Source organism: Trachinotus anak, unplaced genomic scaffold, assembly GCF_046630095.1.
Source record: "Trachinotus anak isolate AG129_WGS33_773 ecotype Australia unplaced genomic scaffold, CSIRO_AGI_Tana_v1 ptg000025l, whole genome shotgun sequence".
Taxonomy (NCBI): domain Eukaryota; kingdom Metazoa; phylum Chordata; class Actinopteri; order Carangiformes; family Carangidae; genus Trachinotus; species Trachinotus anak.
Window position 1 is genome coordinate 16,815,049 of NW_027273876.1, and position 25,962 is coordinate 16,841,010.

At 40.5% G+C, this 25,962-nt stretch overlaps 4 protein-coding genes across 5 annotated transcripts; 2 read left to right on the forward strand and 2 right to left on the reverse strand.

Moving 5' to 3' along the window:
- Positions 1–845: 845 nt before the first annotated feature.
- LOC139608616 (piggyBac transposable element-derived protein 4-like) lies at positions 846–2,610 on the forward strand. Of its 2 annotated transcripts, none has more exons than XM_071462557.1 (3): positions 846–1,027; positions 1,446–2,385; positions 2,512–2,610. In XM_071462557.1, the coding sequence occupies exons 2-3, from the start codon at positions 2,018–2,020 to the stop codon at positions 2,570–2,572; spliced, it is 429 nt and encodes a 142-aa protein (XP_071318658.1). In that variant the 5' UTR covers positions 846–1,027; positions 1,446–2,017; the 3' UTR covers positions 2,573–2,610. The 2 variants fall into 2 exon arrangements, with proteins under 2 accessions (XP_071318658.1, XP_071318657.1); XM_071462556.1 differs by having other exon boundaries at positions 846–1,022.
- A 4,271-nt stretch (positions 2,611–6,881) lies between these two features.
- LOC139608900 (solute carrier family 2, facilitated glucose transporter member 11) lies at positions 6,882–9,759 on the reverse strand. Its single transcript, XM_071463030.1, has one exon. The coding sequence runs from the start codon at positions 9,564–9,566 to the stop codon at positions 7,959–7,961; it is 1,608 nt and encodes a 535-aa protein (XP_071319131.1). The 5' UTR covers positions 9,567–9,759; the 3' UTR covers positions 6,882–7,958.
- An 846-nt stretch (positions 9,760–10,605) lies between these two features.
- On the forward strand, positions 10,606–17,533 carry LOC139608833 (RNA-binding protein with serine-rich domain 1-like). Its single transcript, XM_071462931.1, has 7 exons — positions 10,606–10,737; positions 11,473–11,619; positions 11,904–12,083; positions 12,782–12,884; positions 14,577–14,730; positions 14,876–15,017; positions 15,206–17,533. Coding segments are annotated over exons 1-7 (828 nt in total). The 5' UTR covers positions 10,606–10,735; the 3' UTR covers positions 15,306–17,533.
- Positions 17,534–22,719: 5,186 nt separating this feature from the next.
- Positions 22,720–25,406, reverse strand: cox19 (cytochrome c oxidase assembly factor COX19). Its single transcript, XM_071463348.1, has 3 exons — positions 25,231–25,406; positions 23,287–23,398; positions 22,720–23,134 (listed from the first exon to the last, which is right to left on the reverse strand). The coding sequence occupies exons 1-3, from the start codon at positions 25,310–25,312 to the stop codon at positions 23,041–23,043; spliced, it is 288 nt and encodes a 95-aa protein (XP_071319449.1). The 5' UTR covers positions 25,313–25,406; the 3' UTR covers positions 22,720–23,040.
- Between the last annotated feature and the right edge of the window lie 556 nt (positions 25,407–25,962).

A 25,962-nucleotide genomic window follows, 5' to 3' on the forward strand; every position in this document is an offset into this window, starting at 1 on the left:
GGAGTGTACCAGCATCAGTGGTTCTCCTGCTCAGTGTTATTGCTGGTTAGCTAAGCCTTCCCTCCCAAAATGCTTCTTTCCTACAGGCTGCAATACCAACGGTGTGGTGTTATTAGTAATTAAAGAATAATGTATGAATAGATAATCAGTTATTCACTCATGACGTTTCCCTTCTTTTCATGACCAGAAGGATGCTTCCGCCTCATCCTCTCATGAAATAGCGGGTAAACCCGCTGTTAAAAGCTGATACACTTCTTTTCCACCGCCAGTCGAGTTTGTCTTTCTGTTTGAACTCAGGACACACAACTGCAGGGAGCGATGTCACCTCTGCACTTAGAGCACACACACACACACACACACACACACACACACACACACACACACACACTTGTACTTCTATCTTTGTGAGGACACTCATTGACATAATGCATTCCCTAGCCCCTTACCATAACCTTAACCATCACAACTGAGTGCCTAACCCTAAACCAAGTCTTAACCCTCAAAATGTGATTTTAAGGTGTCTCAAAAAGTGAGGACCGGCCAAAATGTCCTCACTTTCCCAAGATGTCCTCACTCTGTTAGTAAAATACTTTTTTTGGTCCTTACTATGTAGCAAGTACAAGTACACACACACACACACACACACACACACACACACACACACACAGAAGAGAAGCGGTGGAGGGAGAGTGAGCAGCTCGCCGCCCTGCAAACCCTTTAAAAACGAGTGTCGTCGACGACACATTTGCGCAGGCGCACTTTGGATTACCGTAACTCTGTCACGCGCTTTATAGGCATATAGGTGTCATTACGGTAATTTCAGTCCCGCCTCTACCGGAAGACCGAGAAAGTGACCTTTCGTTACCTGCGAATACAGAGGCAGCAGAGTGGAGAAATACAGCGAATTTTTGATTAAAAATGTCAGCAAGGGGGCCCTCCTGTGTAATAAAACCTCCGTGGACGGTCACAGATGGGTTTGAGGACGAAGGAGCAACCGAAGGAGCAACTTGTGGCGAAGAAAGGTAACGTTAGACGAGTTGAATTTCCAAGTTGAATTTCTGAATGAATGAAGCTCTCTCTAACTTTTCTCTATCTAGTTTTTGCTTTCTTTACGTTATTGTATGTGTAAATCGACGCTTGTATTGCGTGGTGACTTTTTTAGAACAGTGTACCAAGTCTGTAAGTTTGTACTATGTGTGTATTTGTACTTTTTATGGATAAATGTGCGCTTCATGCACTACGAAATATGGCGCATGCGTTGTTTGTTTGGTGGCTTTTTTAGAATAGTGCAACGTTACGTTACCAAGTCTTGTTTGTGTAACAAATTATTGTGTGTGTTGTTATATCCACATTTTTATGTTTTGATGAGCTATTAGATAATTGAATTTCTCTTCGGGGATGAATAAAGTTCTATCTATCTATCTATCTATCTATCTATCTATCAGAGGTCACATTCAGGGCCGTAGAGGGAGAAGCCGTGGGGATGCTGGAGGCTCCGGTGATGGTGTTAGAGACCGTAGCCGCTCACCACATCATCAAAGGTGGAAGACTGAGGCAGAGCCTGATGATGGAGTCCCTCAACCACCGAGGTTCAGCCCCAAACGCACCCCAGGTGTCCAACCCCCTCTCGATATGGGAAACCCACCACCAGGTGAAATCTTTTCCCACTTTTTTGATGCTGCAGTTTTCAAACTCCTTTGCAAAAACACCAACAAGAATGCAGCCAAAAACCTGGAGAAAGGGAAAAAGTTCATCTGGACTGAAATAACTCCAGATGAAATGAAGAAATTCATTGGCATGTTGCTGTACATGGCAGTTTTGAAACTGCCGAAGATTAGTGACTTTTGGCGTCAGCACACAATTTTCCATGTGTCATTCCCCACCACTGTCATGTCCCGAGACCGGTTCATGGCCATCTTGTCTAATCTTCATTTGAGTGACCCAGAGGAGGAATGAGGAAAATGACAAGAAAAACGGCACAGAGGATTATGACCACCTCCACCATGTCAGACCTCTCATGGAGATGATTTGTGTGAAATGCAAGGCCATCTACCACCCAAGACAGCACCTTGCAGTCGATGAGAGGATGGTTGGGACCAAGGCCAGGCTCAGCATCAAGCAGTACATGAAGGCCAAGCCAACAAAGTGGGGGCTGAAGTTTTTTGTGCTTGCTGACATGAACGGCTACACCATTGACTTCATGCTCTACACGGGCAAGTCCAAGTGGGCATCAGGGAAGGGGCTCTCATTTGATGTTGTAGCAGGACTGGCCAACAAAGACTATCTGGGGTCTGGATATACAATATACATGGACAATTTTTACACCAGTCCCCTCCTCTTCCGACACCTGAGGCAGCAGGGATTCGGAGCTTGTGGGACCTACAGGTAATGTGCAATGGCTGCTCACTGCTCCTAGTGATGTGTATCATATATAGTATGGGTCAAATGCAGAGAATAAATTCAGTGTCTACAAGTACTATGAAATGACAAAGTAATCTTCTTCTTATACAGACAGGGAAGAGTTGGTGTCCCCACCACCCAAGAAAATGCACTCACAAAGAAATCACCATGAGGCAGCATCCGGTGGATCAGGGACAGAGATCTTCTGTTGAAGCTAGGAAAGCACGTGTCTGACTCCCAGACCATCAGCACTGGATCCCCGCAAGGCTGCGTTCTTTCTCCTCTGCTCTTCTCCCTGTACACCAACACCTGCACCTCCAGCCATCAGTCTGTCAAGCTCCTGAAGTTTGCAGACGACACCACTCTCATTGGACTCATCTCTGATGGCGATGAGTCTGCCTACAGGTGGGAGACTGAGCGTCTGGTGACCTGGTGCAGGCAGAACAACCTAGAGCTAAACGCTCTGAAGACAGTGGAAATGATAGTGGACTTCAGGAAGAGCCCAGCCCCACCCACCCCCATCTCCCTGTGTGACTCCCCCGTGGCTACCGTGGAGCATTTTCGCTTCTTGGGAACCACCATCACACAGGATCTCAAATGGGAGCTAAACATCAGCTCCCTCATCAAAAAAGCTCAGCAGAGGATGTATTTCCTGAGGCAATTGAAGAAGTTCAACCTGCCAAGGACTATGATGGTGAACTTCTACACCTCCATCATTGAGTCCATCCTCACCTCCTCCATCACCATCTGGTACGCTGCTGCCACGGAGAGGGACAATAACAGACTGCAGCGTATCATCCACTCTGCTGAGAAGGTGACTGGCTGCAATCTTCCATCCCTCCAGGACCTGTACACCTCAAGGACTCTGAGGCATGCAGGGAAGATTGTAGCTGACTCCTCCCACCCTGGACACAAACTCTTTGAGACACTCCCCTCTGGCAGGAGGCTGCGGTCCTTCAGGACCAAAACCTCTCGCCACAAAAATAGCTTCTTCCCATCTGCTATTAGCCTCATCAACAAGGCTAGAGAGCCCCACTGTTGCTGATCAATTGCACCAATCACCAGAAAAAATTCCTTGTATGCGAAAACATACTTGGCAATAAAACTGATTCTGATTCTGATTCTGATTCTGATTCTGTTTGTGAAGTGGATGGATGTGAGAGAAGTCTCCCTGTGCTCCACCATCCACCCAGTCTACAGTGGGGACACAGTGGAGCACTGGCCAAAGACAGGTGATGGGCCACAACAGAAGATCTCTGTCCCCAGACCCACGTCAGTAACGGAGTACAACAAGTACATGGGGGGAGTAGACACGTCAGACCAGATGATTGGCACAAACTCTGTCCACTGGAAAACAAGGAGATGGCCCACCACTGTCTTCCAACATCTGCTTGACATTGCCGTGACCAACTCGTTCGTGATCCACAAGACTCGCTGTGCCAGCCTGCAAAAGAAGCTTATGACACGTCAGCGATTCCAGGAGGAGCTTACTGCGCACCTCCTTGGAGTTGACGTGAAAAGTGGCGCACAGAAGACCCGAGGTAACCAACATCTGCCTGTCCCCACAAGCAGCGGCCACGCAAAATCTGACAGAGCCAGCATGGGGCGACGGCGCTGCAAGCTCTGTAAAAAGAGCACTGCCTGGCAATGTCAGGAATGTGATGTGGGCCTGTGTCTGCAGCCAGAGAGGAACTGCTACTGGCAGCACCATCAAGATCTTTGAGTCTGCAGCCAGAGAGGAGCAATTGCCCTGTGTGGGGAGAAAACACCTGTATATAGTTTTATTTTTATGGCCTGTTATGCACTACAAGTTTATTGTAAGTTCACAAATGTTATTGTAAATAGTTTTATACTTTTGAAACTTCAAATTTAAGATGGAAAACCTGTTATTCATGTACAGTTTCAGTGTTTTTTCTTTACTATAACTCTAAAATCAAATTCCGTTTTTGTGTTTTTCCTTCATTTAAACTGTTATTACAGTGTTATAACATGCAGTAAATTGAAAATAACTGCCAGATATTGAAAGTTCCAAGTATTCTGGAAAAATGGACAAAAGCACTTACTCACAGGACATTTTCTGACCTTTTTATAGTCAAAATAAGCAAAAAAAAATCCAGGCGGACATTTTGAGGCTCAGGTGTTAGCTAAGCCTTCCCTCCCAAAATGTGTCTTTCCTACAGGCTGCAATACCAACGGTGTGGTGTTATTAGTAATTAGAGAATAATGTATGAATAGATAATCAGTTATTCACTCATGACGTTTCCCTTCTTTTCATGACCAGAAGGATGCTTCCCTCATCCTCTCATGACCCGCTGTTCAAACCCGCTACACTTCTTTACCCGCTACACACACACACAGAAGCAGTGGAGGAAGAGTGAGCTGCTAGCCGCCCTGCAAACTGGTGAAAGTCTGTCAAAGAGTCGGAGTCCTCCGTATGAGATGTCTCAGTCTGTGATTGTGTGTTTTTAAAACTTTCAGAGCTGCAGCTCACTCTTTCATCCCCACCATCAGTGTAGCCGCGGAGGTTCTGGTGTACTCATGTTTTTTTTGCTTTACAGAATCTTTAAGCTCAAATGTCATCTTGAAGACTACATTTCTTAGGGACTGAATTCTGAATCAGTTTTCGCGAAAGTTCACTAACGGGAAGTGACATTCAAAGGAGCTGTTTCTCTCTAGACTAACTATTGGCTTAGACAGTGGTGGAGTGGTAATCAGGAGGGTCAGATCCCAGTGGACTGTGGTACCTTTTAGGCATTTTACTGTGGTTCAAGTGTTATTTTCCCTTTCCCTCTGTTAATCTAATGGTCTCCTGGCTGTAGCCTCATATTTAACGGACTGCTGTGAGAGTGGTATCAAACCTGTCATGTAACTCTGTCATAAGCACATTTCTCAAAATATCAAATTATTTCTTTCACTCCAGGCTGAAGGGACCTCTGAAAACTGAAAATTGAAATTGTGATTGGAGAATACGCACAATAGTAAATGACACTCAGTCTTTTCCCATGTTGGTCTGATGAGTCACTGTGTACTAAGCTTTCACTATAGCCCTAAGTGCTGATAAACGTACAAAATCCCTGAGATCATGAGCCAGCGCCCAAAACAGACCCATGTGCGTTCAGAATTGAACTTGGTCGATGAATGCCCCTGTCATTGTCTAGTCCATCGCTCAGGACTAGATTTACTGTTTCTCTGAAGTGTAACATAAACTGGTTTTGCTTGTAGACAATCCTTTTTGATTGCTCTTTCTCTAAATCCCTCCACTCTTTTAACGAGAATGCAATTTCTGCTTGTCCATTAAAGGCCAAAGAATATCAGCAGATATCAGCAGATATATCATGTTTCCAAACATAAACCCACTTCTGGGTTATGGTCCTCATCCGGGCACACAATTAAATATGAATCCTATTCTTCTGTCATCTATTTACAATTTTAACAGCCAGGAGGCATTGCTCATTAATGCTGAAATGATGTAACAGAGTCCAGTGAAACAGCACACTTGAACCCTTCCCCACTTTAAAGTGAGATGTTCTCAGAGTGTTTATTTATTTCCATAAATAAAGGCCAATGGATACCAGCAGATATCAGCAGATATATCATGTTTCCAAACAAACAAACAAAACTGTTCCAGCTTTGACTTCTAATGTTTTTACAGCTATGCTTGTACACATAGTGTTTATTTATTTCCATAAATAAACACTATTACGCTAACAGTTTTAGTAGGAAGGAGCAGTTGGATTAAAGTACTGGGGAGCCAAGGGACCCAAAGTAATGTGAATAATGTAATTAGGAGAGCAGTTGAATCAGACAGGCAGAATCAGTCAAACTACCCAAATCATGAAGACAATAGTGTAGAGCAGCACTTTTATATTTTATTATTGTGCATACAACAGTAATTTGCATTGAATAAATATAATTGAATAAATAAAGGCAGCATTTTCTTTCAATCAGTCAATAACAATATACAGCCTGAGCATCACACAGTGTGATTTTAACAAATCCATACTATCGTGACATGCTTTGGATAGACAGTGTCGTACAATAATAGCAATGCAATGTCAGTGCACAGCACTTTCAACATGCTACAACAGAGGTTTTCACTCTAAAACACAGCGTGAAATGATAAGTTTCCAGAAATGAAAGGATGATTTGGATGACTGGAAAAAATATTTACATTTTTGTGTTATTATCTTCAGCTAAAAGTATCTTAAATGTAAAATAATAAATGTCTGCTTTTCTAAGAAATCATGCAGAAGCTATAACAGATGGTCAACAGAAGGCTTGGAAAGGTTGTGAGCTGACAGCTGTTGAATGTGTCATCTTCACTTGGGTGTTACATCTGTGACTCATTTTGATTTCATACAGCTTTATAATTGAGTACACCAAGGAGTCCAAGCAAAGAACAGTGACAGTGCGACACCTACTGGACAATTTGCAGCTCTGCATTCATAAATTCAGTGCACAGAAAAATGTTCCAAATGCCGTTAAAGTGTTACTGTATATACTGTTAGTAGCACCAGAGGTTTTTTGGTACTGTTTTTTTTTTTTGCACTTCAGTTAATAAATATGTGTCCTGATGGACATCATGCAGATAAATGTGACAGGGTCGTCGAATTATTACAGTTAAATTACACATACAGTTGATACATAAACAGAACAAATTACAGATGCTTGATATCCTGTGAAATTAACCAAGTAGAACATGACACTAAACCTGCCAGAGTTTGGAGTCAATATTTCCACTTGGATCTTTGCATGGGAAAATGTACACAAGCATGGATCACTGAACTGGACAGACATGTCAATACAACAGTGAATATAGCCAGATTTCACAATAAACAAGCACCATTATCTATCCAGTGCAGACGTGTTGAATTGCACTAAAGACTACAGCAGGTTTATAACCTCTTCATCTGTTGCCAACAGTTCAGACTAAACTTGTTGAGCAAAACTTATATAGGAAGATCTGAAGATCCGGGAATGATTCTCTTCAGCTGATAATGTTAATCACATTGCTTTTTAGCTGATGAAGCAGGATGTGCTGAAAGAAACAGATATTTTGAAAATTCGTTACTAAGTATACTAGTATCCTACTTTCTCTGGAGATTGAGTGGACATTTGTACGTGATTCTTTGTTATGATGTTATGCTATGAGAGAGACATTTAACAGAAAAGATCATCATGTTTTTGAGCATATCAGTGAGATGTTAGGATCCTTCTGTGTAACCATACTGTCTGTAATTACTGTAACAGAGACAACAATAAGAGAGCATCTTGTGTTTTAAAACACCAGTTAACACTCTTTCTTGAGTAGTTAGCTACAGCACTTCTGCTTCAGCAGGACAATCTAATACTTTCACTCTGGTCAATGGATACAGAGTCTTAAAGCTCATGAAACCTTAATTAAATTGAATTATCAGTCATTACGCAGAGGTCGTCTTTCATAAACAGGAAGCCTCTGATTATATCTCTGGAGTAATCTACCCAACCCTGAAAGTGCATTAAGTGACCACAAAGGCACAGCTTGGTTTGTTTCCATTTTTACTGGAGTATGTCAAATTTCAGTCCCTACTCTTATGGTTTTGGCCAAGATCTTGCGCTAAGTTAGTGAAGGAGCAGGCTGTATCGAGCTGGTAGTGATCCGTAATGGGCTCATCCACCTGCCTCCCTGGCCTCTTTTGCTTCACTTCATTTTTTCTATCAAACTCGGCAGTAATCTCAGCAAGGGTCTTGCCTTTAGTCTCTGGTAAGGTGAGCCCCAAAAACATAGCAGACACCAAACACACAGCCAAGAAAGGCAAGAAGCAGAAGTCCCCCAAGCTGTTGACAATGAAGGGGAACAACATTCCCACCAAGAACAGGCTGATCCACATAAATGAGCCAGCAACCATGTACGCCGCTGGGCGAGCTGCCTGGTCAAAGATCTCAGCTGGTAGGATCCCCGTCACTCCTGCAGGGCCCAAGCCAAAGCTAAGGATGTATGCGAAAACACATGCCATGCTAAGGTAGGGCATCCCTGCCACCCCATGGCTCTGGAGGTTAAGGGCTACAGTGAAGACTACAGACCAGCAAGACATAAGACTGTACCCTCCAACAAGAAGGTACCTGCGGCCCACACGTTCAATCAGGAGATTACTCAGTATAGAAGCAGTTAGCTCAGATGCCCCGGTGCCAATGGTGACATACTGAACTTTCTCTGGAGGGATCCCTGCTTCCAGAAAGATGTAAGAAGCATAGAAGTAGATGGAGTCATTGCCGCAGAGCATCATAGCAGTACTGGCAGCCATGACTGTTCTGAGCTGGGATCGCAAGTCACGATCCTTAAACAGGGACCAGGGTGTCTTGGCAGAAGCTGCGTTTCCAGAATTTAAGGCTGTTGATTGTTGCTGCTGCTGCTCCTGAAGCATCTCCTCCATCTCCAAGACAGGAGCCTCCCCACCACGGAGTCTCCCAAGTGCCCGGACACATGCTTCCCTATCTCCCCGGTCAATGAGTAGGTACCTGGGGCTTTCAGGGAACCAAGGTAGGGTAAGCAGCTGGATCAAGCCTGGTAAAGCGTTACTTGCTAGTAAGTAGGGCCAAAGAGGCTCTGTGCCCAGCAGCTCAGTGAGTCCCACAACCTGACCCAAGAAAATCCCAAATGCAGTAAAAACAGCTGAGGAAAAAGCCACAGCACCTCGGAGGTGTTTGGGGGCGCTCTCCCCAAAATACATAGGCTGGATGTTCATACTTACACCTGAGTTCATCCCCACCAGAAATCGAGCAAGGATGATCATCTCAAATGATTTTGCCACCCTGCACGTTAGCACAAGCACGGCACCAACAAACAGAAAAGAATTGTTCAGAAGCAGCGAGTTCTTCCTCCCAAAGTGGACTGCCAAAGGCCCTGCCAAAAGCGCACCTACCAAACCTCCCAGTGAGAAGGCTGACACAATAAGTGTCCACAATATGGTCACCTGTGAGATGTCCAAGCTTGTGCCCCAGCGCTGCATGTAGGTATCATTGATGAAGGCCTGAATGTAGCTGGTAGGAGCGTTGATGATTGAGATATTGTAGCCATACTGGAAGGTCCCTCCAATGGCTGCAGAGCACACGGTCAAAGCAAGGGTCCTGGCATTGCCTGGTGCTTTGCTGGTTCCTTCTGGCTCAGTATCCTGTGTGGAGTTCATCTTAAGCCCAGCTGTCCCAGAAGAAACAAACGAGCATGACCTTCCCTGTGTCCTACAGCACCCAATCTCTTACAGGAACTAAAGTTGTTCTAGCTTTAGCTTAATAGATAACTCTATAACGTGGCATGAAGGAAGTGTCTTTTGCAAGCAAGCTAATGTTCTCCTTCTCGTATGAAAGGCAGGTAAACTTCCTGGGTTACCGACTTCATTTAAAATGTGTTTTGTGTCCTCAGTATAACCTGACAGGCAAGTTCCCGACAATCAAACGCATGGTATAATGAACTACACTACTGTAAAACTATTATTATTATTACTTCATAATATGTAATGATATTTTTAGACACAATATTAATATGGTTACATTGACACAATATGTCATCTTTTATTAACTGAATGTATACATTGGTTAAATAAATGTGTCAAGGATTCTGGTTCATTATTGCAAAAATTACATTTGTTTTCAATACCTAAATATTTGGAGATATATAGATTTGTTGGATATATCTTGTGTAAAATTTTGACATGTATTTCTATAATGTCATTTGTAATACATACAGTAACAGCCATGCTCTCTGCCAAACTATACCTATACAATTATTATTATTATTTCAAAAAGAAATAATAATAGGGGGTGGGGTTGTGTTTGTAACATATTTTCTGAGCTAGGAGGGCCTGTTGATTAAATTTAGATATTTTTGTAGGCAATTTGGAAATATTCCAAGTCATAATTACAAGTCAGTAGAAAAAATGTTGTTCCTAATAAAGTACCAAATATAATTTATGCCTTTAAGACATCCCATCATTCATTTTACTTTAAATGTGTTATTTAAATCAGTAAAGTTGAATTAATCGAGGTCACCTTCTTTTCTGAACCCCTTAAGTATTTATTTCTTTTTTTATATATATATATACACCATATTTCTGCAGCATTCCTAATCCAATGAAAATGTTTTTTGGTTTCAGATATAATCAATAAACTTCCAAGAAGCGATAACGAGGGCTGCATATCTAGCGAAAATAGGAGCGAATGTCCTGGCAGCCCATTTTGAGGGAATACGTTTTCACATTCTTACGCACGTCACCGCCTGTGTGCGTACAACGTTGTGATTGGTTTACATGAAGTTACAGCTTTACGACATCCCTCTGCGACTGTGCGAGTAGGCGAAAAGATGTAAGTTAAACGTTACCGTTTCAATCAGTGTTTTCTTCTTATATTTATCCATGACCAATACATAGCAACGCTTTCTAACGCTAGAGTCGTAGAAGTGCAATGTGTTGGTTTTAAAAACGCGCACCTAAATACCAGCACAACATTATAAACCAATATTAGCGCACTAGCCGATGGTATCGCTAATGTTGGATAAGCGTAATTAACAGTGCATAATGGTTTTTACCAAATATACACAATCTTGCATCTTATTTATTGCTCAATGATTCAAAAGTGCAGGCATGTGTGCATTATTACTACTGCACATGGATATCTGTGAATTCCAATCTGAGAAACCAACTTGTGAGGTTAGCCACTAGCTAAAAGTCAGCTTGGCAGTTTGCAAACACCTCATTCATTTGATGTCTGATACATAGGGTGACCAGGCGTGACCAGGCCGGACAGTCCGGATTTTCAATGCCCTGTCCGGCCGCTGTATGTTTGTGTAGCCTATTCAGCTACACAAACATCATCTTTAAACCACTCACAATTGTACTATAAATGAGAGTATACCAGAGTCCTTTGTACACCATAGTAATTGATATGCCGCATAATGTCCTCCTTTTTGGTGTTATGGAAATGGTCACCCTACTGATACATCAGTTCTTGCATCTTGTGAAAGTGTCTGATTTAATATCTGCCAGGTGACACTCAGTGCTGTAAACCTTGACTGTTGTTTGTTTACTTCTCCTCCAACAGGGCGCCTTCCCCAACAAAGAGGAAGGAAGATGACAAGAGTAAGCAGCGAGTTAAGGAGAAGTCAGGAGCTACAAAAGAAGGGGCTGACAAAGACCGGGGTCGAGAGAAGAACCGTACACGGCGCAGTGCGTCCAGTGGGAGCAGCAGGTCAGGGGCTAATTTTACAAAATAACACTGGATGCAGCTGCCAGGTTTTGTTTTTGCTATGTTAGTTTGTTTTGCATTTAATTTTCAAGTGAGAAGGAAACGCTAAACAAAAGTGGTCTAATCTGGTTCTCACTTATTCTCTGTCAATAATTTGTCTGTGTTGACTTTGACCCAGTGGTGTTTATCCTCAGTATTTCAAGTAGATAGTTGGATATTAACACTTAAGATCACACTACATGTTGGCTCAGCCACTTCTTCCGGTCCTAAAACTTGCTGTTGTTTAGGTCCAGCTCCAGCTCCAGCAGCAGCTCAGGCTCCAGCTCTGGCTCCTCCAGTGGCTCCAGCTCCTCTGCCTCCAGCCACTCGGGCTCATCCAGCTCCCGCTCCTCTTCTTCTTCCTCTTCATCCTCCTCACCGAGCCCCAGCCGGCAGCGCCACAACAACAGACGACGCTCACGCTCAAAGTATGGTTTGGGTCATTATGAAATATTGTAACGTATTAAGCAAGTAGTGAAACTTTATTTCTTTTATTTTCAAATCAAGATGGTCTGAATGTCTCACACTACAGACAGGCATTATTGGTGATGTTGGTGAAAAATTTAAGTAACAAAGTACATTTATTCAAGTACTGCACTTATGTACAATTTTTGGGTATTTCCTTTTTATGCTACTTTATACTTTATACTCTGCTACATGAAAATATTATACTTTTTACTCCACAGTATTTATTTGAAAGCTTTATTGTCTAGTTACTTTGTAGATTCAAAATAAAATAATTAATACATTATAATACATACACAAAATACAGTCAACAAAGAAATTATACTGTATTACACCTTAAACTATCCAGCATTAAATAAACATGAAGTAGTTAAAATTAGTTCCAACTTTACCAGCTGCAACATTAAAGTGTTACACAGATAAATGCATCAATAACTACATTCTGTCAATTTAATAACGCTATTCTGAAATGGGCCGTTCTTCATAATGAATACTTTTTCTTTTGGTACTCTAAGTAAATTTTAATGCTAATATTTTTCTTAATTTACTCAAGTAAAACTTGTGTGAAAACTTGAATGAATGCATGATGTTATTACGCTGTGGTAAGATCTCAGTGCTTCTGCCATCACTGATAATAACTGCAATATAAATATCACTGTAGGTCAAAATCAGCAAAGAAGGATGACAGGGACCGACGACGTAGGAGCCCCACACCCAAACCCACCAAGGTCTACCTGGGCCGGCTGACAAGAAACGTCATCAAGGTGAATGCTTAACCACACTCCTGACCGAGTGGGACATCTCTATGTTTACACTGCTCAACAGACTGGAATTAGTCTGGGGACCGGATGCTTTTTTTGGAATGTTTGTGTGATTGACACTGGCAGTGTGCATCAGGGCCAAAGGCAACACATGTAACTTAAATTTTGGCAACAAGCCCTGAATAAATTTCATATTTCTTTTTTCACATTATTTTAGGATCAAGAAAAAAACTCAGGTAGAGCAGAGTAAATAAAGTATGTGTAACATAATGAGAAGTAATATGCAAGCTTCTCAGGCACCGCATAGAATTGTTTACAGTTTTGTTAGAAGATTGTTGATAGTGCAGAATTTGTGTACTTAAATGTGTACTAAAAAGCAGCAAATAGTTTCTGCAAGTCTTGAAAGAAGTCTAAGAGAATTAGATTCATAATCTCAGATTTGATTTGGTCAGGAGTGAGATTGAAACAGTGGATTGTGCCTGCAGGAGGCTGTTTAATCCTTTCACTCAGCATCATCAGACCCATAGCAAACAGTGTCATTAGTGCAAGTTACAGCAACATAATGGCAAGTGTCAGTTTTAGCAAAAACTAAATTACTCATTTATAATTGGTTAACCATCCATTTTCTGCCTCTTATGTGTGTCTAATTGCATCAACTTACTAAATGATATCATTAGGAATTATTGTTATATAACTTTCTGAAAAAAAGTGGTAGTTCTAGGCCATATTATTCCTACTGATTTTCTATCATACTTTAATAATTTGACCAGAATGATTGTGAAATAGGTATCAAATTCTTTTGTATGTATTAATGTGGTTTTTAAAAGTCTTAAATTTACAGTGACCTCCACTCGCAGCTGGTTGGTTTAATAAAAAAAAAACAAGGAAATTGTGATGTTGTGTCAGAGTACAGTCTTCTAGACCCTCAAAGCCTGTTCTTTTTTGTCTTTCCAGCCCATAGTCTTGCTCAGCATACCCTGGGTATTGCTAGCTTCTTAGTAAATTAAATTACCTGATTCAGGTAATAGTTTTAATACAATGTTTACAATCCCTGCAGTAACTTCTACTTTGACCTCTGTTTGCAGTAGTGTAACAGTTAAGTAATTGTGTGGAAGGTGTCCAACAGGAAACAGTTAATGGCACAGTGTAAGAAAAGAAAAAAATACTTCATGCTTGTTGTGTGATATTTTCCTGTGCTTGTATGAATGTATTTAAAATTGTAAAAGAAATCAGATGCAAGTGTTCACACACATTAACTGTTAATGAATAATGTCATTACCTTCATCTGGTTACATTCATATTAATGGAGGATTTTAAATTATATCATTACATTATATTAATAAGATATGAATAGGATATGAAGATGAAGGAGTACTTACAATCCTTCCAGTCATTCTCAACAGATGAGTTTCCACTGCCACCAGAATACAAAAGATTCTATTTGGAAAATTCAGCACAGTTAAAAACAGTTTTTAGGTGGGAATATTTTCCTGTCCATTTCTGGCTTTATGTCTGAAATCCATCTGAAGTTTTCCTCATATGGTGTAAATTGCGACAAACTAAGAATTTAAAAGCATGCTACATATTGTTTAAAAAAACATTGGCGAAAGATCTGTGCTGACTACTTTAAAAATATAAATGTGTGTCTATGTAGATTGGGCAAATGTCCAAGTGTTCTCTTTTGTGCCTTCAAAGGAACACATCCAGGAGATTTTCTCCACCTACGGCAAGATCAAGATGATTGACATGCCCATGAACCGCATCCACCCTCACCTGTCCAAAGGTTACGCCTACGTGGAGTTTGAGACGCCCGAGGAGGCAGAGAAGGCCCTGAAACACATGGACGGAGGTGAGAGGACGTAGAGGTGCACGAACAGATTGTATAAGAGTTGTGGTCTTGAGCCATGTGTAAAAAAGTGAGGCTGACAGCAGAGTGGCGTTTATATTCATTCATGAAATGAATGCATAGATTCTACTGGATTTTCTTTTTTCAGGTCAGATCGACGGTCAGGAGATCACAGTCACAGCTGTGCTGACTCCTACAGTGCGCCCTCCCCCTCGCAGGCTGTCCCCTCCCCGCAGGATGCCTCCTCCACCCCCAATGTGGCGACGCAGCCCACCTCGAATGAGGAGAAGGTAGGCAGCATGTGATGAGTGCTGCTGCTGGAGAGGGTGCAGCAGTGCTTGATTTAGAAAACAAATCAAGCTGATTTTACCACAGCTGAGAGATTCCCTGTATTTACTGTTTGTCGCTGTTACATTTCAAATGAGTGAGATTTACCTTTTTTCCTCTTGATGTTTTTTTTTTTTTTTTTCTCTTCCAGGTCTCGGTCTCCACGGCGACGCTCTCCAGTACGACGCAGGTCTCGATCCCCTGGCCGCCGCCGTCATCGGTCACGTTCCAGTTCTAACTCCTCCCGCTAGTGATTATGGAAACCCTAGCCCAACCCCCAACCCCCCACCCTCTGGACCTGCTCCTCTACTGTGTCTTTTTTATCAGTGTTAGTATGACCATGTGAAAGAAACACAAGTTTTTATGGTTAACCGCCACTCACTGAGTGATGAGAGCCTCGACATCAACATCATGACTGTGTCCCTCAGTAGACTAAACCAGTGTTTCATGCTAACAGTAGAGCATGCACTGTATTAAACGAGAGCTAGTAATTTAAATAATAAGTTATTGGTGGTGATGGAGAAACTGAGTTATAGTGATAGAAATAACTTAAATGCTGGATCTGTTTGACATGCTTCAGCTAGAACTGATGAACATGAAGTGCTGATAACAATTTTTGTGAGTTTAAAATACCTGGTAAAGATGGTTCATCTTTATCTGATAGTATTTTTTAAACATAACATAATCAGATTCCTAAGATTGTTTCTTAGTGTAACCAAAACCTAAAATCTAAAATCTAGTTTGGCTTTTCTGCACTGATATTTCTTGTTATTTATGGGCTGACTTATACACTGTTACCAATTCATACACTGTTACCAGTAAGCTAATATCAGCTGATCTGTTGCACTAGCTCTACTTGTAGGTATATGACAAGTATGAATAGATGAAGGATAAAAATATATTTTATTAGAAGTGCTTAAGTCCTGCTTTAACATCATAGCTTACACCAGTTGAGTTAGACCTAAAACTACATCTTGCGCTCTGAGCACACCACCATGAAATCGCTATTACATTTAAAACAACGTATTGCTCCAAAAGTCAAGCAGTAAACCCCAAAGATAATAAGCCAATAGGTTCTGCAAATTTCCTAAAAATCTGCAAAAGAAAATACAAATGAATGCACATTTCCATTCATGTGTGTGGATGTGTGACTATTAGGAGATGAACAGTTGGTGGTGCTAACTTTCCATTCTGTGCCATTAAACCACTGTAGAAGAGGCTGCAACCAGATGATGTTATTAAAAGAGCACCGGTCGAATTTAAAACAAAATGGAATTGATGAGGAAAATGTGATAACATAATGGAAATATGGCTGTTGGTTTCATGTATTTGAGGAAGGTTACAGTCTCCTCATCATTCCACGCACATCCGATGTTTTTGTCTGACAGTATTTTCTCCTCATCAGCGGAGCTGAAGCTTCATGAATACCATGATCAAGTTGCTAAATCCGTTTCATTTACACTTTGGCACAGTTTGCTTTTATTGATGCAGCTCAGCTGAGCGTGAAAACTTATTAGGAATATTTTGACTTTTAGTATTTTTTGCATTTGCACTCAGGTTTTTTTTATATGCAAATTGAAAATGCAAATTGAAACACTGTTTTATTATCACCTCCCATCACATGCTGAAGTCGTGGTAGTGTGGAGCGAACGATGTGCTGGGTGAGCACGATTGATTCTTATGTCAGTGCTCTCATCACTGAACCAGTTAATTGACTAATGACCTTAAAATAGTCTTAAAATAATCCTACAGTTTAATATGTCAGCCAGTGTTCTCTGAAATCCACCTGCTGGGGCCAAGATGTTCATTTTTAGTGCTGTCCGGCGCCATTTTAATAAATGTCAGACTTTAAGTTGTGCTACTAGTCATATTTTAAGTATATATTAATACTGAGTTTTAAAACAAACCGTACTGTAACCCTCCCCCTCAGTTACACTGTAGGTCACACAGTTAATCTGCCTATATGGAAATAAGGGATCTAGAAGGGGTGGGACGAAATAACATTAGCACCATACTTCAACTGTCCTGACATGACAGCCTGGTGGCTCCTATACTTGGGATTGTATTAAAACAGCTATGTTTAGCACACTGTATGATGTCATAGCAGAGTTTGTGATTCTCCAGCAACCCAGTTTACAGTAAATCATTACAAAGGCAGCTACATGTGAGTCACATTCAGAAAAAATACCGGTTAGCAATATAAGTCTGTTTTAAAATAAATCCAAGAATGGCAGTTATTATTAGATTGTCAGAGCATCACTCTCTAAATTTTCCCACTTGTTTCTGAAATGTGACACTGTGAACTCCTAATTCTGTTGAATTGTTTTTTCAGTTGTTGACCGATGCAATCTGCATGACGTGGTGTGTGTGTGTGTGTGTGTGTGTGTCTGTGTGTACGTGTGCCTCATTTTGTAATGCTGACTAAGTGTGCCGTTCAAAAGTAATTCTTTAAAATTAAATTAAAAAAATCTGTGATTCATTGGTTTTGTGTGATTTCAAGGTGAATACCCAAAGCTTTTTTTGTCTTTTGGGAGGAACATTGATAAACCAGTAACAACAGCATTTGGTGTCGGTCTGTCTAGGATGAGCAATGAGGGGTGTTTCCTCGTATTAGTTCATTTATACGACAGGTTTATCATCTGAGAAGTCAGAGCTTCACTGTTCTTCCTCTGTGACAGGTGCTCAGAGTCATTCACTCCAACGTTCTCTAATCTGCGAAGACTCACTGTCAGTCTCAGACCCAGGATGCCTTTCTCTGTGAGGTTTGGACTGGTTTTGATGTGTTTCACCTTTCTGCTTTTGTTTCCTGTACAAGGTGAGTGTGTAATACAGAATACAGAGAATACAGCGGCAACATAAAGTGTGTGAACCCTTTTGATAACCTGGTTTTCTGCATTGATTGGTCATAAAATGTGATCCGATCTTGTGATCTAAGTCACAAATGTAGACAAAACAGTGACCCTGAGCCAATATCACACAAAGAATTCAAATTGTTTGCCTTTTATTGAACACACCTCCTAAACATTCACAGTGCTGATGGGGAAAAGTCAGTGACCCCCTTGGATTAAGTAACTGGTCGAACATCCTTTGGTAGCAATAACCTCAAACCAGCACCTTGATCAGACTTGAACAACATTCAGGAGGAATGTTGGATCACGCTTCCTTATAGAACTGCTTCAGCTCGCATATATTCTTCGGATGTCCGGTGTGAGTGGTTCTCTTCAGGTCATTCCACAGCATCTCTACGGGAGCTCTGTCTGGACAACTCCAGAAGGTTCATTTTCTTTGTTTGAAGTCATTCTGTAGTAGAGCCACTGACTCGGGTTGGTATGCAGTGCCCTTTTCACACCGTATACATTGCTGCATGATCTTCCCAAACAATTCAACTTTAGTTACATAAAACGTGTCGTGGATTGTCACGCTGCTCTTTGGCAAACTTCAAGGGTGTTTTTTTTTTTTTGTAACCATGCTCCATGATTTGTATATGGTAGACTTGTGAACAGAGGTGTTGTAACCAGCTCCATTGATTTAAGCCTGAGCTTCTTTGTTACGTTACTGATCATCCTGTGTTGTGCTTTTGTTGTCTTCTCAGCTGGTCACCCACTTTTAGGACAAGCAGCCACAGAATTAAATCATCTCCATTTATAGACAGTGTGTCTGACTGTGGACTGATCCTGGACCGCAGTCTTCTCAGATCTTTGTTGTGAGGCCTGGTTCATATCACCAGATGCTTCCAGTGAACAGCAAACTCAAAATGTTTGAGTGTTTTTTTTTTATAAGTCAAAGTCGCTTTAACCCACACCTTCAGTCTTGTGTCACTGGTTTGTTCACTCCTGACTATAGTTAGCTTTTGTTAATGCCATTACAGCCAACACTGTGAATGTTTGAATGATGTTTTCAATATGAGTAAGAACTATACAATGACTTGTGTGTTATTAGTGAAAGTAGGTTGTGTTCGTTCATAATTGTAAGTTGGATGAAGACCTGACCATATTTTGGAACAAATTTATTAATAAATGGAAGAAAAGGGTTTACTTGATTTTTCTTGCCACTGCGACTAAAGATTGGCTACTAAACTGCATGTAACACAGTAAATAATTATGTTAAGGCTTGGATTGAATTCAGAACCAACTGCTGCAGTACACACAGCTGGTGAACTCTCAACTCTCTCCTTCTGCATTGTAGGGCAACAAGAGAATGACATATGCAAACGAACAAATGTCGTCGTTCCCTCCTGCTGCACGACAGCTTCGACGGCCCACATTCGAGAAAAAGTCAACGACTGCTTTGAACAGAAGAACAACACTTTTCCTAACTGTGAAATAAGTGCATACATGTAAGTAATAACGTCAGTCACACACACAAGCTTCATTTGTTGTCTGCTGTTTGCGTCGTGGTGTGTGAGTCGCCTGCAAAGCTAATCATGAGCGCACAAACCAGAATGAATGCGTAGGAGAGAAAATCTGGATCAAACTTAACAGAAGACTCTTATATCACTGAGATGTAATTTCTGGATCCTGGACCTGAAGAACATTAAAGAAATAGTTTGACATTTTCTCTTTATTGCCAAGAGTTGAGATGAGACGTCAATACCACGTCCATGTCTGTGCGTTAAACACAGCCAGAGCCAGGAGGCTATTAGTTTACCTTTTTAAATGACTGGAAGCAGACAGCACAGCTACCCTGCTGCTGTCCAAAGATTAACAACAAAGTGTTCATCCACAGGAAACAAGAAAGGCCTAGAAGCTTCGTGGCATAGTGACTATACGCAGGGCTCGTGGTGAACTGCTGTGGTCAAACCATTGGCTCAGTAATCGTAGCTCGTGCAGCTTATCTTTATTTTCTCTCTACCATTTTGTTTACTTCTTCTGGCATTTTGCTCTTGCTTTGCTTGCATTCCTTTCAAAAGAAAGTTATCGAAAAGGGAAAATGAAGGTCTCCAAACTAACAAGCTTGACAGTGAGCAAATTTGTCAGCTTGCTTATTAGGTTGCTGACTGGAAAATAAGTGCAGGCAATTTATCCAAAAGACATGCGGTTATTGTACCATTGAGTTCCTATCTGCAAAACATTTTTTGCGGAAACAGTTTTTACTGGAACAGAGGCGGATGAATAAAAGTGAATGGGTGGAACAGCTTATAGGCTACAACGGCCTCCTCTATTTTAGACACTCTCCTCCGTCCCCTCAAGGGTCAGCATTGTCAAGATGGCTTGCTATTGGTCAATGATGTCAATTCGCATGTGAAATCTCACCAAAGTTCAACTCTACACAAAACCTTTTTGTTGAGTAATTTTGGAAAATCTACAAAATTTCAGTTTTAAATCCTGTTGTGTCAACACCTTGAGGAGGATGCTATGACACTGTCAGTGAGAGAGAAAGGAAATGTAGGGGGAGGAGAGAGAGAGGATGACACGCAGCAAAGGGCTCAGGTTGGATTGTAACCCAGGCCGCTGCAGTAGGATTCAGCCTTAAGAGTACGTGCTTGTCTAGAAATTGTTACACTACATAACACACAGTGAAGTCAGAAATTGTCTGTACACTAGAGTTTCGTTTTCAGTTGATTTTTTTCATCAAATGCTTGGCAAGAAAGTAAATAGTGAATTCCCTAAAATGTTTTAATTATTCTTTTAATGCGACTGCAGCTTTTGTGGCTTAATCGGGCATATTGGTTGAATATGAAAAAAATATTATTTTGTCTCTTATCTGTGTTTTCAACCCTATAGTTTTATCACTGAGAGTAACCACACATATTGTGTGGATCCAAGCGCCCCCTGGCTCCCAAAGAGGCTCGAGAGGTTAAAGAAAGTAAGTCTGGAGAACACACTTTTATGTTGAAATTTCACGTTTTCTTTTTTCTATCTTTTTCTTCACCCTGTCCAAGGACAACAATCTGTATGATATTTGTTTGATAAAACATTATGAGGTGTGGTCAAAGAAAACATGTTTACCTCTCAACCAGGAACTCTGAATTATTGTAAGTTTTATTGCATTTTGCATTTTTGCTTCTAACGTGGATTTTTTAAATTCTAGTGTTTGACAAATTAAATGCAGCATGAGATGAGGGAATTAAAATTTCCTCATCACCTTTCCAAGCTAATTTATCTGTTTCTCTCCACAGAGAGAAATACACTGCAAGCTGATGGGAATGCCTTTCACCAACCAAGATGAAGGTGATGGATCATGACCTTCTAAGCACCAATTACCTATTTAATTTGTTTTTCCCTGTCTTAAAATGTATTAATAACCAATGCTTTTGCAATTGTTATTTTCTTAATTAATAAAGAAAATTCTGAAAAATGTATTGGTTCCATTAGTGTATTTTTCAACATACAGTTGTATGCAAACAATGTTGGCACCTTTTAGCATGTGTTTCTTGAAGTACTGTAGCTCACGGTGTGGGATGCTTTGGATCATTGTCCTGTTGCAGAAGCCAAGTTCTCTGCAGCCCCACTTCCTGACTGCAGGACATCTAGGACAGCTGTGTATACTGTTGATTGTTATAGTGAAAATAATAATAGTAATACCTATAGGTGTAATTGTGTTAATAATAATAATAATAATAATTCTTATTTATTTCTATTTCCCTCTGTTCCATTTGTGCGAAGGATGTCACACCATTTCTGAAGACGTGTGATATCTGCCGATAGATCTTTCTCATGAACAAATGAGCAACCACCCAAAACCACAGATGTGTGTTCCTCTTTCTCTGGGATGAGGGTGTGTGAGTGTTTCAACAGTTAGAAAAAACATTTTGAATTGTAATATTTAGAAATTAACTAAATATATATATATATATATATATGGCACAGGAAGTTTTCATTTTGTATTACACATTAATGGTGAAAGTTTTGTCTGTATTTTTGCTAATGTCACAGTGATTTGAGTAATTGAGAAGATCAATAGCATTCTCATGTCGAACACTCAGTTTGAAGCAACCACTAGCAGTTGGTTAGCTTGGCTTAGCACAAAGACGGCACATGGGGAGACAACTCTCCTGGCTCTGTCCAGTGGTGACGAAAACTATTTGCTGACACATATGCAGCTCACTAATCATGATGGATGGATGGATGGATGGATGAAAAGAGACTCCAGAAAAACTTCAATGTGATGCTTTTAGACTTTAAGTTTTGTGCAGATGTAATTGGTTTCTATACTTTCCTCACTGTTTAATAGGGATTATATATTTACTGATATCCTATCTGCTTTTTGTGTTTCCTGTTTGTATTTCTCAGTATACACTGAAAAGGGAATGAATACATTTTCCTTAAACAGACTTAATATTATCCTGCATTGCTGTATGTATTGTAGGGCACCCTGAGCGTTTCACAGCTCAGCCCATGATTCCTGTGCATCTCACTCTCCCTGCTGTGTGACAGCCTCTAATGGCACCATTAAGGGACCTGTTGATCCCCGCCCCGACACATTTCCTCACTGTAAACTGTAAAATAGGCTACATGCTCACATGTATGTAAAAGTACACCCACACAAGCTTCATTATGTGTCCATGTCGGTGGTGTGGTGACAGGCATCATTAGTGTCCACTGCATGATTAGCGATCATATGCAAACAAACAGGAATAATGTAATGGAGAAAATGCAGTAAATATGACGCCTATAGGTTTGGGAATACTGTAAGAGAAAGTAAGAAAGTAAGAAAAGTAAGAAGTAAGACAAATTGATTGGATTTATTGACACAACAAAACATCTCTATATATTATACACATTTATCTTATATACACAAGTGATTGAGAAAACTAGGTTGTACTCTGTGGCCTCAAACTAAGGCCACAATGCAAACCAGTGTCCTCTTGCGGTCATTATTCTCAGCTTCACACTCACAACAGTCTTTGCCTTTAATTTGCTTCTTTTTTTTCTTTTTTTTTTCTTAGGACTCGTGTTGTCATCTCATTCCCAGCAAAATGTTGGGTATGTTAAGTTCAGAGAAACACCATCCTTGTATTTGTGAAACAGCAGCTGTGGTGTGAGGTCAGGGTTTAGTGTTATTGTCCGCTTGGCTGGGGGGAGGATCCACCAGGTCCCTGAATCCCAGTTTCTCCAGAGGCTCCTTGGCCATCAGCTGACTGGAAAACACAAAATAACAAGGAAGTGATCCAACTCTGATTAAACATGACAATTCTTGTTTAGAAGTACGACTACACTGTTAACCTTTAAAGAGTCACCACATGTTAGGTTTATTAAAAGTCTAGGCAGTATTTTTAATCATGGCTCTTACTGCTCCATCCGGCATTCCAGGTAGTCTTTGGACTGCAGGCGACACTGGGAGTTGTCGAAGCTGTTGTCTCTCAGACATTTCATGAACTTCTCCTTGAAGTCTTTACACTCCCCTGAAATAAAAAATAGCCAGCATCACCCTCACACATGTCAAGGCTTCCTATGTCGCAGATAGAGTTCAGTTAATATTAAACGTTATTCCTTGACATGCATTTGAAGAGCCCCCAATGTATTTGTTACTATCATACAATGCTTATTTGTGATCTATTGTTGATATTATCTTGAGTCAGACTTGACTGTGTGCACTTATCCAGTTGACTATAACCACCCTATTCTGTTCTGAAAGGCTCCACTTTTTGATGTAATGAAGAAGAACTTCCTGCTGAGTCCTGTGGGGGAAGAGACTGTACTCTCAGTTTGCTGGACAAAGCAGGTGCGCCTGTGTTTTACAACGATTGTGAGGTTAGGACATACTAGCATATATACAGCATGTATTTTAAGTCAGGTTACATTAAGGGTTTTGAAAGCAGTTACTAAAAAATGACAGTGCTTCAGGTAATAATAAGTTACTGCATAAAAACAAAGGTTAGGAGGGCCTTGCTTTTTTTTTTTTTTTTTTTTTTTTTTTAAATATATGATAAAATTCAGTGGCACTCCCCCACCTCATCATTTTCATACAGTGCTAGTTATGCTCCGTGCAAATGCAACATCTTTATTAGTGCCCGTGAAAAATCTAAAGTCTTTAAGTACGGGCTAACACATTTAATTTCAAGCGAGATCACTAGAGAAATAAAGCAAACTTGCCCTGCAGCTTCAGAGAGCTGTGAGATGTCTCCAGAGCAGGGGTCTCCAACAATCTCCAGTAGCTCGCCCTCTGTACAGTCTGTACAGACCATGGATGCATAGTACAAACCCGACTTCACGGAGTAAATCTACACCAAATGTTTGTAAATCAAATACACAGACACATCCACTCCACTCCAACACCAAATTATTAACCATTATTTGTCAGTTGTCAGTCAAATTATTTTTTCATTTTTCATTTTTTCTGCAAAGCACTTTGTAAATTTGTTAAGAAAAGTGCTATATAACTAAAGATATTATTATTATTATTATTATTATTATTATTATTGTATCAGATATGCTGTAGGTAAAATGCAGCAATAGCAACTCTTCTGGATAACAGAACAAGTAAAAACTAAACTTTTCCAACAAACAGAAATATGTTGCCATAGATTAAGTGTGGGCTTCAACTTGAGCCCCGTTTTTTTAGCCCATGTTTGTTTCAATTTTGGAAAATAAAGTACACCAAGTTAGCTATTTTACGCTCTTGTTTGTTATCTGCCATTGGACGTACTGACGACTATCAACTGGATTACTTACGAAGAAGCTTTTTCTCTCTGATTTCTAAGCAGATTTATGGACTTATCTGCAGTGGTGTCATCACATCTGTGTTTATGTTTCACTGAAACTAGACTCAGATTTTTGACAGAACAATTAACACTGATGTGATGTCTGTAAATTTCAGATGTTTTTGTTACAAAATGTGACTTTTGGATAGGTACTGATATTTGATGACTTGTTAAATTATCTTATTCTTCTAATTTGGTTGGATATCAGTTTAAGTGTTTTTATGATATATGAATAAATGCAACCAGTATTATTAGACATGAGTAGTTGTGAACCCATTGTATTTGTCAAAGTAGTTCTCAGAGTAAGAAAGGATGGAGACCCCTGCCCCAGACACTGCACCCGGTGGACAGCTCGCTGTTTATCAGACAGTCTGAATGCAGTTTGGAGCGTCTGTCTATGTGCGTCCGCAAAATAAGAAAACTCCAGTTCTCATTCTTGCAGGATCTTTGGTTCGAGTGCGTGTTGTGTACGTCGCTTCTTTCAATTATTATTCAACCGGGACACAGTCGAGAGAGTCTGCGTCTTCACTCACCAAAATGATCCAGAGGGAAAGATCCTTTATCCGGAGGCCGAGGCTTAAAAGTCTTCGAGCCGAAATTCATAGCAGTTGACATGTTTATCTGAGTTTCAGTAGCTTTATTCGAAAAGCTGCGAGTCCTCTGAACTACAGGAAACAGTCACCGTGCGCGCCCCGCTGTCGCGTAGATATGACGTTTTGTTGAGGGGCCGTCTCAGCAGACAGACGTGAGTAATGGAGTGGATCTCATCGATGACTGTAAATAAATAAATGCCTCAATAAAATAAAATAAATGACTAAATAAAGAAATACATTTCGCGCTTCATTTTGTTCTTAATCATCTCGCAGACTGGACACAATCTCAAACCACCAAACATATGAAGAATTAGACTAATATTGACATAAAATTAAGGGATACAGAAAACATCGAGACCTGGTTATTCACTAAGAGGCTTAATATGGCCCAAGACCATAGAAATAAAAGTTATTCCTATTAAACACACCCCAATACTGTGTTGAGAACATATTCAAATAAAACAGGCGTATTATAAAACAAACACGTGAGTAATAACGGTGGTTTATTTATATATTCATTCATTATTTCTTTTTTTTTTTTTTTATCTATAAACTAATAACTTTTCAAACTACTGGACACAATCCGAAAAGAAACAGTTAATTCTATGAAAACTAAGGAAAATGCAAAATGGGCATATTGGCCATGTTTACCATGCGCAACACTATTTTAAA

Coding starts and splice junctions, on each gene's coding strand:
- LOC139608616 (XM_071462557.1), top strand. CDS start 2,018: ATGGAGATGATTTGTGTGAAATGCAAGGCCATCTACCACCCAAGACAG. Junction 2,386..2,511: donor GGAGCTTGTGGGACCTACAG/GTAATGTGCAAT, acceptor CTTCTTATACAG/ACAGGGAAGAGTTGGTGTCC.
- LOC139608900 (XM_071463030.1), bottom strand. CDS start 9,566: ATGAACTCCACACAGGATACTGAGCCAGAAGGAACCAGCAAAGCACCA.
- LOC139608833 (XM_071462931.1), top strand. Junction 12,885..14,576: donor TGACAAGAAACGTCATCAAG/GTGAATGCTTAA, acceptor GTGCCTTCAAAG/GAACACATCCAGGAGATTTT. Junction 14,731..14,875: donor CCTGAAACACATGGACGGAG/GTGAGAGGACGT, acceptor TTCTTTTTTCAG/GTCAGATCGACGGTCAGGAG.
- cox19 (XM_071463348.1), bottom strand. CDS start 25,312: ATGTCAACTGCTATGAATTTCGGCTCGAAGACTTTTAAGCCTCGGCCT. Junction 23,399..25,230: donor TTTCCCTCTGGATCATTTTG/GTGAGTGAAGAC, acceptor TTTTTATTTCAG/GGGAGTGTAAAGACTTCAAG. Junction 23,135..23,286: donor CTGGAATGCCGGATGGAGCA/GTAAGAGCCATG, acceptor TGTGTTTTCCAG/TCAGCTGATGGCCAAGGAGC.